Source organism: Nilaparvata lugens, chromosome 12 (genome assembly GCF_014356525.2).
Source record: "Nilaparvata lugens isolate BPH chromosome 12, ASM1435652v1, whole genome shotgun sequence".
NCBI lineage: Eukaryota > Metazoa > Arthropoda > Insecta > Hemiptera > Delphacidae > Nilaparvata > Nilaparvata lugens.
Genome location: NC_052515.1, coordinates 26,805,532 through 26,824,243, shown reverse-complemented (window position 1 = coordinate 26,824,243; position 18,712 = coordinate 26,805,532). Strand labels below are relative to the sequence as shown.

Here is an 18,712-nt window from a genome sequence, read left to right as displayed (position 1 = left end):
TTATTGCAGATGAAGATGAAAATATACCGTAACTAATTGTTTCTCCAACTGTGTTTCTATTATTTCTGCAGATACGACAGAGAGGACAGTAAAAAGAAGAAGGAGCGGTAATAGCCAATATGTTTTACAAGAAGCAGGAGCTGTGGTCAATAACACTTGAATGTGAATATAGCTTAGTTTGTAAAGACGAACTGTAATATATTATCTTTATTCTGTGAATAAAATCTAAAGTACTGTTGTAAAGCGTTAGAAGTCTTTTCTTTTGAAACCTTCGTATTACATTAATTACTGTATTTCCTAAGCCTTCAATTTTACAAATCAGAGGAATATTAAAAGGAATAAGCTGCAAAGATGAGTAATTGAAATAAAAATTAAATGATCCATTCTATAGAATGTTGGTGAAATAAACCGTAAATAGTTGAAATTGATAGGTATTAATTTTTTTTTTAATTCTAAACTAATTTGAAGAGTTTATTAATTTTTCAGATATAGATGAAATGATAAAATAATCCATATATTACTGTACAGCTACAAAATAGATAAATTTCAAATTTGAAAGTTTTTACTTGAAACTAGATATAACTTTATGAATTTTAAGAAATGTTCTATATCCAGTCCAGCTATAGAATCCTCTATAAAAGAAATTCTAATAGAATATTTAAAATATCCATCAGTAAATTTATATGGTTTTTCATTATATTTATTTATTTATTAGACATACATTATAAAAATTTCCTACGGTACGCGGAATTACCCGATACTTGAAAGACATTTGAATATTGGCGGGCTGCGCAATGGAATACGTGAACAAGTGATCAGCTGTTTGGTCACATGACTCAAGTTCTAGAATGTAGAATCAACATAACCTCAACAAACTCACCGTCCTTCCACTAGTAAATCAATTTTTGTTTTTAAATTAAATACATAGTTTTCCATTTATTATGACATTTTCAAGTTCTTATAAACTAGAATGCTATGTATTATTGTTTATAATAATTCTAATAAGTAAATTTTGCAACATTTCATTAGCATTTAGCCTAATGGCTCCAATTTGAAATAACTAGATTGATTAGCCAAATACAACTGAACATGTTAGGGTACCTATTGATTTGATTTTAAATAATAAAATCAATATGCATTATATTTAACAATGTTTTTAATATTAGTTGAGAGGTGTACAGTGTATATTAACATTGGCACACCGCTACAATGTTTATAGGAAAATAACATCTAAATTTACTAATTCATTATCTACATACTTGTTTGCTAATAATTAGCAAAATTGTTGATTACAACTGTAATCTTATCAGTTTAATTATTGTTGGCTAGCTAATGAAAAGCGTATCAATAAATAAATAGTGCAATGTTTTTGAGAACTGCTTTAAACTTATACAAGCAGTTTGTGCTTACAATTAGAAGGCTAATTTTCTGAATACATCAAGACAAATCTATTTAAAATAAAATTATTCTTTGATAATTCAACAAGGAAACTATGGACGTGCGGAGGAAAATTAACAAAAAATTGTGGAAGAAGAAAAATATAGTTTTGTGTTTGGAGAGTTTACAAATGGGTACAATGACTGCATCAAAACTTAAGGAAATTGACAGCAGACGAAGAATTCTTGAAATGAGTGTGAGCAGATTGATGGATTTGCGGCAAGCCCAGGATGGCTCTGTGACATACTTGGATTTGGATGGTTACAGCGGTCGATTGTAAGTGTACATATTATAATAACTTACCTATTTATTTCTTTAATACTATAACTTACTGTAAATCTATAACTTCAAGTACCAAAAATCTATTAAGGTTTTGATCATTCATTTACTGCGAAAACATGAATAACTGCAACGCTACTCTTCTATCTTCTCTCTACTCCATTATAACGTGGACCTTGCTATATCAAGTAGCACTGCAGAAATGAATGAAAAATTCCATCAATTATTAGAAGAAAAGGCTATGGAGAGGAAACTGAGGCTCGCTACCTGCCCACTTTGTATGTTGTTCAATAAAACTTAAAGTTCATCCTTCAACTCTCGACTACCATATGTCCTTTGATTACGCTTCATTGGTTTTATTAATAACCTAACCTTGATACTCCATTAATAATACTATCCTTGACTCTCTCCAATGACACAACAGCCCAAATCGGGCTCTGCCCTCAACCAAATTACGCCTCCATCCATCTCTATCTAACGCCGCTCTCTTCCATCCCCTTACACGCAACATTTCATTAGCATCCTTCCGCACCCTATCCTCCCATCGCTCCCTTGATCTCTCTACAGGTCGTCTTCCTCTAGGCTGACCAACAAACACCTTTCTTGGCACTCGTGCTTCGGGCATTCTTTGCACATGCCCTGTTCATCGGAGGCGCATCAATTTTATGTGGGCCGATAGTTGGGGCTCTGCACAAAGCTCTTTTAATTCAGCATTAATTTGTACGTATGTGCCATTGTCCATCCTCGCAAACAGGCCCATAAATTCTTCTCAGGATTTTTCTCTCAAACACATCCAAGATACCTGCTGTTCTGGCTGTGATAGTCCAAGCTTCACTACCGTTGCAAACCACCGTTCTTATAGAGTTTTACTTTACATAACCGGTGTAAATTTCTATTCTTGAATATGTTCAGTAATGAGAAAAATGTGCGATTGGCGGCTAGGATACGTTTTTGAATTTATTCTACTCCTCATTACAATTAGTCACACAACTTTCCAAGTACGTGAAACTGTCTACTACTTGGTAGTTCTTCCCACCACATTCCAGAAATGGCCCAAGCCGATTCTTTTTTTTCTTGATTGGTTAACTATCCTTGAGTAGCGCGCACCAACTTATCTATTACTTTGCACCTTACATCTGTCACTTTCATTTTTACAATTGAATCTGAACCAGAGATTAAGTATCTGAAATTGTATTCATAATGGTTCATTTGATGGAACTCAACTTTTTCACAAGCTGTATACAGACTAAGTTGAGTTACATAAAATAACTATTGAACGTACGTTTTTTGACATCCTTTTTAATTCTATTGGATTGAATTTGATGTCTATGTAATCCTCATCATGTTCAATAAATTTGAGATGCTCTAAGTGCCGGTTGCACTAAATTTCAATCGCGTTTAATTTCACGAGAACCAGAGAAAGCTTTTCGAAAAAACGGCTTCTCTGATTGGCTCTCGCGAAATTAATCATGATTAGAATTCAACCAGCTTTTGTGAAACCGGGTCTCATTTTGAATGAATTTGTACTTATTATCAATAGTAATGTGTGTATTTATCCAATCACTGTAGACTACTGCTGGTTTACAACTGGAAGAGTCCTTAAGTAACCAGACTGGTCACTATAGTGAGATCCAAGTTATAATAGCAAGTGTTCGATTAGTGATGGTATTGCTATCCTTGTCTAATCAATCAATCAATCAAATTTCATTTATTCGAGTAGTTGCATATAAAAGACAAGCTTCAAAACATTGAATCGTCACAATCAATAAAAAAACACAGAAAAATACAATAGTGCAAAGAGGAGACGTCAAAGAAAAACACTGCCTTAAGGAACACCCCCTGGAAGAAATCGATTAATTTCAGTTGATTTAAAGGAAATTTTTATTTTGTAATAATTCTATGACATGTAATTTTCTTCCCTCAAGACATCCACACATTCATCCACTGTGTATGGCGCTCTTTTTAAAAGAACCTTCCTTATCCTTCCGGTCATCTTTGAAAAGTTGGAAAAATCTTTAAAATTATGGGGGAGTCTATTTATAATTTTTATTGAGCAATAGTGTGAGCCTTTCTCCAGAAGGGTTACCGAGTATGTGCCGGGTAACCGAGGATTGAGCCACCACTCCTCGTATCGTAGGAATGATCAAGTAAAACGGATGAGAATGCCCTCCAATTTTTACTAACGTACGTGATGATCTCCAGAAAGTACATGGCTGGCAAAGTTAATATACTCTCTCTCACAAAATAAGGCCTACAGGATGTTCGGGAACTGAGGTTGAAGATTATTCTCAGAGCTCTTTTCTGCCTCCTGAAAATTACCCCAAGGTGTGTGTCATAGCCACCCCAGAATATCAAACTGTAACGAATGACAGACATGAGATAGCCATGATAGATCGCAAGCAGGGAATTATACCCTACTGCTCCCCTCACACACCTCAGCGAGAACAGAATAGCAGATATTCTATTCATATGTCTAACATTAAAAAAAAACAAACAAAACAAATAGCGCCATCTCTTCCTCACTTTGCTCTGTTGCCAGATCGTCTTTTAACAATGTAGAATTAATAATCGATTAACAAAATATTCAATCCCAATTATGAAATTATTGAAAAATATAATTTTTAAACGAGAATGAACAGTTAATATTACATCAATAAACATCAGTACCGTCTATAGAAGGCATTGACAAGACAGAGGATTAGCAACGTTTTTCTCCCATCTTTCTCCACTGCCATTATAACGTGGACCTCAATTTAGAACTTCTACCTGCCCATCCATTGTTTCCGGCGGCCCCGTCTCGTTTACAAAAAGAAGTTTGTTTACCCAAGTATTGTTTGTATTCTTGATTACTTAAAAGAAGTATTGTGGCTTATCAAACAGAAATACTAATTATTTTTGCATTATGTTTTCAGTTTGTTATCGGCCTGCAACAGCGGCTCAATCTTCATTCATGATCTGGCGAATTTGACGGGTGATCTGCGCTACGAAAGCCGCGTCGTGGGCCAGTGCTTGCCCGGTGACCCGGGGCATAGTGGTGCCCGCCTGGAGACGGCGCAGTGGTATCCGTTCGACACCGGTCTGTTCACCACCAGTGGTGGTAACTCTCAGTTGCGGGTCTGGGATGGCAACCAGTTGAGGTGGATCGAGGTAATCGACGTGAAGGACACCATAAACCGACACCACATGAGCCCCGTGCCGTCGCACACCAGTTGTCTGGTTGCTGGTCAGTTCATTTCAGACTCTAACATTAGTAGAAAAATTAAACTAGATCTAAAAAACTAGACCTACATTAACTTTTTCTTCCATATCGACGTAGGAGGCTCATGATTTCTGCTGGTCAGTTCATTTCTGATGTGACTAGCAGACTCTAACATTAGTAGAGAAATTAAACTAGACCTACATCAACTTTTACTTCCATATCGATGTATGAGGCTCATGATTTCTGCCATAGCCACCTCTAATACAAGGCCCCAGCCTGCGATATTGCAACGTCGCAGCGTAGGCCTAGAATCTAATACAAGATTGGTGAAAAAGATCAGCTGGTATTTTTTAAAATCTTTTTCACCAATCATGTATTAGATTCTAGGCCTACACTGCGACTTTGCAATATCTTAGGCCGCGGCCTTGTATTAGAGGTGGCTATGTTTCTGCTGGTCAGTTCATTTCAGATGTGACTAGCAGACTCTAACATTAGTAGAAAAATTAAACTAGATATAAAAAACTGGACTTAAGTTAACTTTTTCTTCCATATCGACGTATGAGGCTCATGATTTCTGCTGGTCAGTTCATTTCAGATATGACTAGCAGACTCTCAGTAGAAAAATTAAACTAGATATAAAAAACTTGACCTACATTACAGTACGCGTCTCGTAGCTTTGCCTCCGTGACTTTGAAATGGCACAAAGGTAAGGTATGGTTCGCGGGGTAATATTCACGGCTTTGCAAAAACATCAGGCTTCAGAGACCCTAGATCCGTAGATGGAGGAAGCTCAGATATGACTAGCAAACTCTAGCATTAGTAGAAAAATTGAACTAAATATAAAAAATGGACCTACATTACAATACGCGTCCTGTAGTTTTGCCTCCTTGACTTTGAAACAGCATATAGGCAAGGTATGGCTCGCGGGGTAATATTCACTGCTTTGCAAAAACATCAGGCTTCAGAGACCCTAGATCCCCAGATGGAGGAAGCTCCCTATACACAGAGATTATTCATGAATAATAATTTCTCTTATTGCCAATGAATTGCAACCAGAGAAGTCTATTTACAAAACATAATATAGACAATTATTATAATATACATACAAAAGAAATTGCTAATAATTAACTTAGACCCAATTATGATACCCCACTATGATGATTTGTGTCAGGGTGATCATAATATTCTTCTCTGAAACATGTATGAGAGATATATTGAAATAGTTATTTGTATATCTAGAGTGAAAAGTGCTGTTTTTTCTCCCTGAGGGAAAAGTTTGAAGCCCGAGGCGAAGCCGAGGGCAACAATTTTCCTGAGGGAGAAAAAACATTTTTCACTCGTGATATACACAACATTTTTCCTCCACCTACATTTTTATAAAAACTGCTAATAAAATAATTTTTAAAAACGTATGTGACCAAACAATGTGTTACAACATAATCTAAAAAGTAAACAGAAACAGCTGGCTTGTAATCACAGTTCTCCTCCGACAGCACTATCTGTCGGTTTAAGTTGTAACAACAATGACAGCCAAAACTACAGCTATGATGAAGTTCCCGTTTCAAATTTGATTAGTTAATAAGTAATATTCGTTGGCTGATATTTTGAATAACATGGAATAAAAGAAAAAAATATTCATTTTTTTTAGTATAGTGATATGAAGTTTGTAATAATAATTTCAGCTTACAAACATAAATTTTATATATCGATCAAATGTCTGGTTGAGGTATTGAATTTAGTTGGTTTAATGACTACTCTATATGCTTCCTCATCTGAGCTTAGACCTTCTGACCTATTCCAAATGTACGTTTTTAAAATAGAGATGCTTCCCATGTTATTTAAATGGAGTCACTTTTACTCCCTAGGGAGTTTTTCTGTTTTTTAGTACCGAGAGCGAAAAAGTGACACTTTAGTATCATGTTTCAGGGAGTAAAGTAGGTACTTTTGACAGTAGGTGGAGGAAAAATATATTCTTTTGAATAAGAGAATGAGAGAGTTGCAACGTATCACCAACAATGGAAAGAGCATGTTGAACGAATGTCAGCTGATGTGTTGTGCTAAAAAGACGTTACTCCAAAAAAACTTTGTACGCAGTATCTTTTCGGATGCAACACGTTGCTTTTGAAAAGATACAAAAGAGCATCTGTTCCTTATGGAAGGATACATTGAAGCTCCTTGTGTATATTTTCGGATGCAACACGTTGCTGTTGAAAATATACAAAAGAGCAATTGTTGCTTATGGAAAAATACATTTTCAAAAATAGTCGATGTTTTTGAACGGGTAGTATTGTAGTCTAGTGACCCGGACTGTAACTTTTTCTTGCAGATCGACATATGAGGTTCAAGATTTCTGCTCAGACTATTAAATGGAAAGCAATATATCTTAAGCTATATTTGTTAGAAGTGGACTCACAAAATTTGTTCATCTTTTTCCCTCTCTTTTTTTCTATCTTCCTCTCCCATTCTTCCCTTTCTCACTCCTCTTCACCCTTCGTTCTTTACTTTTATACCCTCCATTGTAACTTTTGTATCCTTTACCGTCTCTTTTATACCCTCGTCCTCGTCCGTCTGCAGCTGTTTATGTTTCCCTTTAGACGTCTAGACAAGCGAGAAAAAAGAAAACAAGAGATTTTCTTGGATACCAATCAACAAGTTTCGAATCAACTCAATTTATACTGATTAAATTTTATCAGGCAAATGCAAAATGCATGATCACTGTTGATTGATAACTGACAATGAAAACTACCAATTTTCAACCAACTACTCCCAAGTTCGACTTTGAGCCCCTCCCTATTGTCCTTTATTGATTCTTTTTTTATTAATTTTATGGCCATTTAGGTTCACTGTATTCTCTGGTAAGTCCTATTTCTTTGTTTATTCGCTTCAATTATCTTCCTTTCTCCCCAGTACATTTTCATTCTGTCAGATCTTTCTACTCTCAATTCATCTGATTCTTTGATTCATACAAATACAAATAACAAAGTATTACCAGGTCTTGCAAGACCCATTGCATACTAACACTTCATTTTTATTAGAAAAAATGAATAAAATAGCTTATAGGCTACAGAACAGAGAATAAATATGTAGATGAGTAGAAAACTTTTAGAAAATCCTATTATCTCAAAATTCACTGCAGTAATTATTATTAATTTACAGGGCAGTTTCAATGCGTTCATTCTTCAATGAATCATGGTCATCCATAGAGTTTATTAAATAAACTACAAATTTTGTAGTCGGTCATGAATAGAATAGAAATAGTCTTTATTCATCAGATGTAAGAAATTCATTGGAAATTCAGTGTCAATAAATTAAATATAGGTCTAGATATAAATAACTAGGCTAGCCTAGTATAGACAAACACGTTTCGTCAAAAATCAATTTTTAACTCTTGAAAAGAATACAGCGACAATTTGACCTGATATTCCCTTAGATTCTTTGCTAACATTCTTGGATCTTCTAATATTTGGAGACTGCTTGGTAACTTTGCAAAACACTTCTTACTTCTGTAACCTATATGTTTTTTTTTCGTAAAAATATTTAATCTGTGCCTCTCTATTATACTTTGTATTATAACATGGCTTACTTTAGATTATCTATAGTAGGCTGTGATTATAACCATGAGTGTTATTTTTCAAGTTTGTGTTACCAAATTTTTTGAAAAAGACTATAACATCATATGTATTGTCCATATATTGTGAAAATTCCCAGGTCTGAGAAGGCTAATTTTACAGAATCAGTTCCATTGAGGTTCAGCATAATTCTTATTGCTCGTTTTTGCTGTTTTAGAATTTTATCAAGGTTACTTTTACTTGTACTATCATATATGCAGAGATCGTATGATAGATATGCATAATCTCTTTAGTTTTTCACGCAATCACTTAATCAATCTAGAATTGTTGACAGTAGATATTAATTTTTATGAGCACGTTCGTTCTCTCATCTAGTTTCTCACGTAGTTGAAATTTTCAATTTATGTTTTTGCAGTGGCAACTTTATCGGAATTCGTCTACCTGGTCGACTTACGAACCGGCAACAGTGTACGGGAATTACGTGGTCACATGGAAGGCGTGAACGCTTGCGCGTTTTCGCCGCGCGAAGCGCACCTGCTGGTCACTGGCGGTGTGGACGGTTCCGTGCTGCTCTGGGACGTCCGTATGTCCCGCGGATATCTGCGTGAAATGCCCAAGGACAGTTCCGAGACGTCTAAAAAGACGCCGAAAAAATGCCTGATCAAAAGTGTGTGTTTCTGCAGTGATGGACGATCTGTGGTGCTTGTCAACCAAAAAGGAAAAATTCTGTTATGGAACTTGTTTAATAATGATAGAAGTAAAAGTGTGAGAGAGTTCACAGGCACGTCCAACGGAAAGACCATCAGAATTCAGATGGATGTTAGTTCTGATCTGGACATTGTATTTATCCCTGAGAACCGCTCAGTTGCTGTATACTCTTTGAAAACCTGCAACATCGTGAAACGTCTGAACGATCATTACGGTCTAGTGAACTGTTGTCGGTTCAATTCGTTCAGCCAAGAGTTGTACAGTGGCGGGATGGATCATATCATAGTGCCTTATAGAGCTGAGGCCGAAATATCGCGCGGGTTCACTGTGGATTTGGAGAGAAAAGACTATGATGTCTACACGGGAGGAAATGAGATGAAGAGTAGTTGGAAAACCGGTCTCAAGGTAAAACCGTCAAAGGATTCCTTGTGGAATGACAGTGATAGTGATTAATGATTTATTGATCTATTGATGTGTTTATTGATTTCTTGGAGTCTCAAAGCAAACCAATCACAGAATTCCTTGTGGAATGACAGTGGTAGTGATTAATGATTTATTGATGTGTTTATGGATTTATGAATTTATTGATTTCTCGGAATCTCAAAGCAAACTTATCACACAATTCCTTGTGGAATAACATTGATTGTTATTAATGATCTATTGATTTGTTGAATTATCCATTTATGGATTCAGTTATCTATTGATTTATTGTAAATAATGACTATAGTGAATAATATTGTAAAGGCTTAATTTATATGTATTATTTATACTTAACAAAACTAGTCACCCGTGTTAAGCAGTTAACTATGATCTATTCTACATTGTCACAAACTAGAAATGTATTATTTTATTCTTTGAATGATGAGCCAATGCAAAATACTGATCTAAAAATCTTCTCCAGTTTTCTATTCACAAACAGAATAGTTGAAATTGAATCATTTTTGGAGGTCATTAACCTTACATTTATGTAAGGTATGTATGCATTATGTATGTATCTAGATACTTTTTTATTCATTCACACCTTGTGTTGTGTGTGAGATAATATACTGTAACAATAATGAACTATTTCAGTAAGAAATACATTCATCAACTACATGGGCGTAGAACCTGGGGGGGGGGGGCGCGTCCCCACCAATATTTTATGGTATATGCTATGTCCCCCGGAAAAAATTATTAAAGGCTCAAATTATGGCTGGTAATCAAAACAAACAATACAACTGATGCTGTTTTATTATGCTGGTTTTTTTTTGTAAATAATTTTTATTTAATAAAACTTGAAACTATTAACTCAGAATTATATTTATTCACCCACTATTTTACCACTGCCAAATAAGAGGATTTAAAACGGATTTGAAGTGAAATATGCTTTAAAAATCACCATTTTTATAAGCTATTTTTCAAAAAAATCTTTGCTGGGGGGGGGCACCCCCAGACCACTCAGTACGTCCTCCCCAATGTCAAACAGCAATCTACGCCAATGATCAACTGACTGTGTTCACTATCGAATTTCTTGAAATTTTATCACAAGAGTCAAATTTAAATTGATAAGGGAATAATATTTATTTTAAAATATTCAAATTATTATGTATTTACATTTATATTACATACATTGAATATTTTTATTATATTACATAGACTTATATGTTCGAACCATAATGTATTCTTTTGATATTTTGTATTTTCTCAACACTGTGAAACTAAGCCCCGGTTGCAGAAAAGCTCGTTAAATTTCAACCGTTATTGATTCCACGAGAACTAATCAGAAAAGCCGCCTTCTCTGATTAGTTCTCGTGAAATTAACGACAGTTAAAATTTAACCGGATTTTCTGCAACCGGCACTAAGTGCTTTGACATTTCGTTGTATAGTAAACAACCAGTGTTTTGTACAATAAAGATAAGCATTTGTTTCTATTTAATAACGTTTTTATTTTCATAATTCTATAGCAAAGCAACCAGTTTTTTGTACGATAAAGATTAAAAAATTGTTTCTATTCAAAAACGTTTTTATTTTTATATTTTATAGCAAAATAAATTCTGTTAAAATATCATGCTATGTATCCTCAGTGAAATCCAGCCCGCCTCTTATAAGATGAGATAATTCCGTTTAAAGGTAGACGCACACAGATCGTCATCGGACGGATCAAATTATTAGATTTGATGCATTGTTTTCAATTGGAGTGCGCATACTTATCCGCATCCGTATAGGTATGAACACTCCAATTGAAAACAATGCATCAAATCTAATAATTTGATCCGTCCGATGACGATCTGTGTGCGTCTACCTTAATTCAACAAAAAAAAAATATATCGGTGGACAATTTTTTCAATACATTCAACTGAGCAAAGCATACTCCGTATAATATATAGCCCAAATATACCAATCATTCTCAAATGAATTAATCACAAATAATAATAATTTACACTCTGTGTCAATTCTATGGGTCCTATCTCTTATATGCAGCAGTTATAGACAAATCAATTCAAATTCACATAAAATTGATGATAACAGACTATATAAACAGCTAGCAAATCATGTAAATAAAATTATTTGTAATTGAAAAAATATTAAATACGTGCCAAAACAAGATTATTTAGGCTTCTTCAATGGATCGTTTATATTTTTTTCACTGCAACACTACATTTTTTGTACGTCCATTGTTTCAAATAAAATAAAAACCGATCTGATCTTTATCAAAGACAATATATAATTCGAGAACAAGGTTTTTAGGTCAATCATGTCATCTTCTTACGTCTGTGAGACTAGAATCCAAGATACTAGTCGATGAACTTGATTAAATCAGACAGTTATATTGTAACAATTTTTAATAGAAATTTTCTTGTAGGCTATATATCACAATGCAAAAGCGCATAAAACGGTTTTTTCGTTATTTAACTTTCTTCAAAGTAGAAATAACCATTGATGCACGTAATTAATGATCTTTTGCACTTGAACATCTATGAAAAAAGGTAGATTAATATATTTTTACTGATTAATTACTTGATAAACTAGTGTGCATTATTTGGAATTACGTCTGCAGTTGAGAATAAAACAATGTAATGACGTTTTTGGCATTTAAAACAAATAAATATTCTCTATGAAAGGCCCAGTTCATGGCTAGATATAGTGAAATTGCTATATTTAGGAGTATTACCATAGAAAAGATAGCATATGATGTCCCATGGTATAGGGTGTTTTGTTTCGAATTTCAGTGTTAACTCAAGCCCATTTTATAGTATAGTATCTCATATGCTATCTTTCCTCCATGGTATCACTTTTTGTATTTCGGTTGAAGACCTCTGAGTGACAACTTGAACTCTTTTCGCTGAGATCTTTCCTCCATGGAACTTATTACTTTGTTGTATTTCGGTTGAAGATCTCTTGAATGACAACTTGAACTTCTTTCGCTGAGGGTGATGCCCTCACGAGCTCCAGGCTTGTGCGTAAGTATTGAGTCGGGTGATGATGAGAGATGAATGGACTTACGAGCGTTATTCCCACCGGTGATAGGGGGGGGGTGATACAAACACCCCCCCCCCCAAATATTTGAAGAAAATGCGCCACACCAATTTTTTTGAATTATTTTATCACAACATGTTTCAATTAAAATGAAAATGGCATGAATGTTGAAACATGTGATAAAATAATTCAAAAAAAGGGTACTGACATCAACAAAGACCTTAAAGAGATAAGGTCTTTGATTGACATGGCTTACTTTAGATATAGTAGGCTATGGTACTGAGATTTTCATTTAGATCTATACAGGAATGAAAATTGTATTCAAATTGAAAACTATCATTCGAAGCTTTAAATCCATTCATCACTTGAAGACTACTTTTAATATATTATTTCAATAAAATTCTACTTCATAACTTATAATCTGAAAATTAGAAATCAATGCACTTCAACTTTATTTTGTTAGAAAATGAAGAGAAATATTTTTCCTAAATGAAGTTGAAAAAAGGCACATAGAAATCATGTACTTTCTTTAACTTTATTTTATCTCTTACTAGAGAAAATGAAGAGGAATATTTTTTCTTACTGAAGAGGAATAAATTGAAAAAAGTTGAAAAAAGGTTACGGTACTTTAATTTTTCAATTTTCATATAAATACGAATAGCCCTCACCAAGAAAGTGAATACTGACTTAATATAATAGGTAATATAAGAGCTCACTAAGTCTACAACATCTAATCCACGTTTCAAGCATATTAGATAATCAGAACACATTCAGACTTTTTCCCATTCATGACCGTATATTATTATTTTTCTTTAACGAGGCCAAAATGTTGGAAGGTCGAATCTAGAATGACGTCAGAGAATTCAATGTAGGAAATGTATTTCAGAGTTTGTCATGCTCGTGTTAGATGCTCAATGATAGATGAATAGTTTTGTTGGATAACTAGTGCAACAATATGAAAACTTATCAATTTGATTTCTGTTTTTGAATAATATCCGAATATTTTCAAAGTCGATTCTGTGATTTACTAGTAGTTCTGTGAACAGTAGACCTCACGCAGTATTCTCATCCACAAGTACCAGATGTCAACTGTTTTAAATGTTAACAAACTCAGTTCACGGTTGAATTTGTATCCATAAGATATAATTCATCCAGTTCCGTGATGATCTTTCTATCTGATGAAAATTATTTTTTTAGAATCAAAAATATTATAATTTATCCAGCATTATTTAGTTCATTTGTTTATTTTTATTCACCTATTAAATTAGTTTTTTTTCGAATGTGAGAATATTTTGATACTGATGGACACGCATGACTGCGTGCCATGACTTTGCCATGACTGCAAAACAAAATATTGAAACCAAAGACCTTAGAGCTGCGATTAGACCAGATTTATTAAAAAAATGTCAACTCAATCCTTTTTGATTATTATTAAATTGAACAAAACTTATCATACACATGATGTGTTTGTCAACTTCCGTTCAATCTAATAGAATCTATAAGGATTAAGTTATAAACATTTTGTTAATAACTTTGGTGTAAACCCAGCTCAAAGATGCATACCTCTCTAATGTCTTTGATTGAAACTATAGACCTTATACAAATAAAGTAATAGACTAACTTCTCCACACATCTGTGTAATCACTTGTCAGCTGATTTATGATGAAGTCATGATTTTTACTGATTTTTACTATAGTCTGATTTTTACTCTAATATTGGCGTATAAAGGAGGCTCCTTTTTCCTTTTATATTATCCTTGAAATGCAAAATCTCCAAAAACCTTGTATATACGTCGACGCGCAATTAAAAAAGGAACATACCTGTCAAATTTCATGAAAATCTATTACCGCGTTTCGCCGTAAATGCCCAACATATAAACATTTAAGAGAAATGCCAAACCGTCGACTTGAATCTTAGACCTCACTTCGTTCGGTCAATTACAAGGAAATGAAGCAGTGGTTGAATAAATTGATTAAACAATATTGATTAAATGATACACAAATTTATTCATTGAATTTTAAGTTACGGTACAGTATACTTGTAAGGCTATATTATATAAATACGGTACTGTTTTGAAAATGTAGTATCTATTAATTCCATTTCTGTTCAGACAATGAGCAAATCTCAAAGTCGATACTGCAATTTACTATACAAACCATTTTAGAGTAGCTTGCTGTACCGAGGCATATACTGTTCTATTTTATCTATCCTAGTATATATTTTATTTCTGTTCTTCATTGGATAGAAGATAAACCAACCCTTCTCAAAGTTGATAAGTTACAGTGATTCACTTTACCTGTAAAAAAAAAATGAAACAGTAGTATGGTAATATACTCTTTTCTTTGGATTCATTTATATACGGTAGGCCTACTGTGAGTTTAATGAGAATTATGAGGAATTAGTCATAGGCCTAATGGTTTCTGATGGGAATAATTTATTCTTGTAATGGAAATTAACTTGGGTCATTATCTTTCTTGAGGAAGTATTATTATCAAAAGTAGCCTATTGATGAAAAGGAAACACAATTTACTGCTGTCTTTTCTATAATAGGAATATTCTAAGCTCAGCCATCTAACTGAAGATAATGCTGATAATGATGCAACTTTATCATGGAAAAATTCTGCATTTCTGAATACAGAGTTGAATTTATCCTTATTCATGACCAAAATTGTCAGAATGAATTGAGTACAGAAGGAATTACCACAGAACTACTACCCACAAGCAAAAAGGCGTGAAGTGGACATCATCCACATTAATTAATTTAATTCTAATAAATCAATCAAATTTCATTTATTGAAGTAGTTGCATATAAAAGACAAGCTTCACAACATTGAATCGTCACAATCAACAATAAACACAGAAAAACAATATTGCAAGGAGGAGACAAAGAAAACCACTGCCTCTAGGAGCACCCCCTGGAAGAAATTTATTTATTCCTGTTGATTTAAAGGAAATTTGTATTTTGTAATAATTCTATGATATTATGTAATTTTCTTCCCTCAAGACATCCACACTTTCATCCACTGTGTGTGGTGCTTTTTTTAACAGAACTTCCCTTATCCTTCCGGTCATCTTTGAAAAGTTAGAAAATTCTTTAAAATTATGTGGCAGTCTATTTATAATTTTTATTGCGCAATAGTGTGTGCCTTTCTCCAGAAAGGTTAGTCTGTGTGCCGGGTAATCGAGGATTGAGCCACCACTCCTCTACAACTTCTCAAGCACTGTATTTCAGAAATACTGTCATGAATGCATACCAGTTATGCTATAATAAGGGAAGGGGAGGAATTGTTAAGGGATTTTGGGAAGGAAGAGGATCAACTCTCCCTATATCCATGAAATTTGAGAATTTAAGAGACTAGAGATTTTGTCATTATTATTCTACTTTATTTCAATGGAAACTATTATTTTACAGGAGGATGCATCACACACGAATGTTGTGTTTGGATTGAAAATAGGATAATTATTTCAATAATTCTATTATTGAAATATTATTTTAGAGGAACATGCTTTCGTGTGGAGTTGCATGCATCTCACACGAAAGCATGCTCCTGTAAAATATTTATTTATTTATCTAATACCGTATATAAATAATAATATTTTTATTGGGATAAAGTGGGATATTGACAAAATCTCAAGTCTCTCCAATCATGGAAAAGTTCCTTAACATCAATATCCACTCTACAAACTTTATCAAATTCTAAAATCTATGCGATCTCTATGAATACTTCAACATGGAATAAAGTATGACGGATTGAAAAGTGATACTACAGAAAAATAATCTATAGAAATTTCTATCTATTTATTCATATTTCTTTCCAACTTCATATCTAAGCCTATCTATCTATTTGAACTATCCAATACTTTCTTTCTATCAATCTTCTACCTATATGAACTCATTTCAAATCATGCTCTTTGGAAATACTTTCCCTTGTGAAAAAAACAACCCCCAATCAACAAGTTTGTTACATAACGAATATTTTCAAATCATTCATAAATATATATTACGCCGTAACAAGTTGTTTTCTGATTGAAAAAGTACCTATATATTTTCTTGAATATCAATCAACACAATTTTGATGATGTTGTCCTCAATTCAAAACGTTATCAACATCTCACAAAAGACAATACTTATTGTATAATGGTGTCTGATATGTTATTACTTTATCATAACTCTCTGCTTATGACTAATAATACAGAGTTGGAGTAACATACATAATCACCCAATATTATTTACTTACAAGGCCTATCTCCAATACCTCTGTTTACTCACTTTTAATCTCCCCTCAAGAATTTTCAACTCCGGTTTCCCTGTCAAGTAAATATAGCACAAATGTGAGGAGAGTATTTACTTTGAATGAAGCCATTATACTTCCGGTAGATTAGGCCTATAATCTGTCATTAAACGCATCTATTCGAAAATCGAAATTATCCTGTGATGAACAATAGGACAATACAAACATATTCAAATCTCTCAGGCATTGGTAAATCTGAAACTGTGTTATTTCGAAGCGCAATATCCTTTAGGCTATATCATAATCACTATGTCAATAATAGAACTCTTATGCCCAGCATTACTTTGCTAGATAAACTTTGAAATGGAACGGATTAAAAATTGAGTTTACTAGTTTTCGTTTATGCAAGTTCTTTGTCATATTGTAGGTCTTTCTGGTCCAAGGTACATTCTGTTAAAACGGCAATTCTTTATCTTAGAAGGCTTATTTACACATCTTTATTCCATTGTTCAGGATAAAACATTGTGAAATTTTATTGCGTTTTTGAAACCTATATGCAAGAGCCAGAATAAACATGGATTTTAGCAAAATAAATTTAATAAACACAAAGAAAAATATGTTGTCAACTACTATTAAAAATTCAAATTTGAATATCACATCACTCAAGATACAATTATAGAATAAAATATATGACGCAAATAAAAAACAGAAAGGATAACAGATTTTTAAAGATTAATATTGATGCTAATTGCTCACTTTTTATTGGTCATAATTTTTCATTGACCAATTAATTTGACATTTTTTCATTACAACTGGTAATTAAAATCCTTTTTTGTCGTGAAAGTGTTCAAATTCACATGTGAATTCGCAGTACCTATTTGCTGGTTATTGAATTTCTTGCTCTTCCAGTTCAAAATTAACTTAGATGTATATATGAACAAGATCAACCATATTATTTTTTTGAAATAAAAGAATAAACAATCTCCGCTTTGTTGTGTTTCTAGAAAGTTACTTGATATCAGCAGTAGACTAACAATAAAGAGATCATACCATTATCTTGGATGAACCAGAAACATTCGAAAAATTCTTCACTCGATACGGAAATTTTCAAACAAGTTTCTTCTTTTGTTTATGACTAGGGAGAGAAAGCTATATCGGTTTTACGCTTTAATGCTCCAGTGAAAATTGCTTGATCATATACTGAGTGCTTCACCATGTGCAGAAACAGATAAACTCATCAAAACTAATTACCCTTCTAGCCAGCATGACTCCCATTTGCAAAGGTCATTACACCCTAACTTGATTCTATGGAATTTTCTGTAATCTATTATGCGATTCTAGAAATTGCGATAAGATAATTCGTTGGGAAAATTTAGGCTGATTAGAAGCAATTACGTTGCTCTAATGAGGATGCACTCATACGTAATTTCACGTCAAAATTTTTGATTGGGTGATTCATGCAGATAAAGAAAGAGAAGGAGGTACAGTAATATTTTTTATGTCTTTGTTAGCATTTTTGTTATATCATACTCATGAAACTATCAAGTTCAATTATAACAAGTGAACTGTATCGATTTATATATTTATCAGTATTTCTAGATATTTTATATTTCACAGAAAATTATGTGACGTAATCTCTCAAGTCAATATTTCTTTTCAAGATAAAAATGATTGTAATATGTACTCCGATAGAAAAATACACTGCAATAATATTATTGACCTATTAAAACTAAGTATTTTCAACCTATGTAACTAGAAAAACTTCTTTTAAAAATAACAATTTTATTGGAAAAGTTTCATATTTTTGTTTAACAACACACTAAATACTAGG

General features: G+C 33.3%; 2 protein-coding genes across 3 annotated transcripts in view; both read left to right on the top strand.

Annotated features, from left to right (window-relative positions):
- LOC111053148 (nose resistant to fluoxetine protein 6-like) overlaps positions 1 to 252 on the top strand; it is a 42,058-nt gene extending 41,806 nt beyond the window's left edge. Inside the window, exon 14 of one of the 2 annotated variants that reach the window (XM_039439279.1) lies at positions 72 to 252. In XM_039439279.1, coding sequence (XP_039295213.1) covers positions 72 to 160 — 89 coding nt within the window. In that variant the 3' untranslated portion in view covers positions 161 to 252. The remainder of the gene's footprint in view (positions 1 to 71) is intronic. The other variant, XM_039439280.1, reaches the window with a different exon arrangement.
- A 599-nt stretch (positions 253 to 851) lies between these two features.
- LOC111053139 (DNA excision repair protein ERCC-8) lies at positions 852 to 11,191 on the top strand. The gene is made up of 4 exons (XM_039439278.1): positions 852 to 1,713; positions 4,629 to 4,939; positions 8,900 to 9,677; positions 9,766 to 11,191. The coding sequence occupies exons 1-3, from the start codon at positions 1,493 to 1,495 to the stop codon at positions 9,643 to 9,645; spliced, it is 1,278 nt and encodes a 425-aa protein (XP_039295212.1). The 5' UTR covers positions 852 to 1,492; the 3' UTR covers positions 9,646 to 9,677; positions 9,766 to 11,191.
- The last annotated feature ends 7,521 nt before the right edge of the window (positions 11,192 to 18,712 follow it).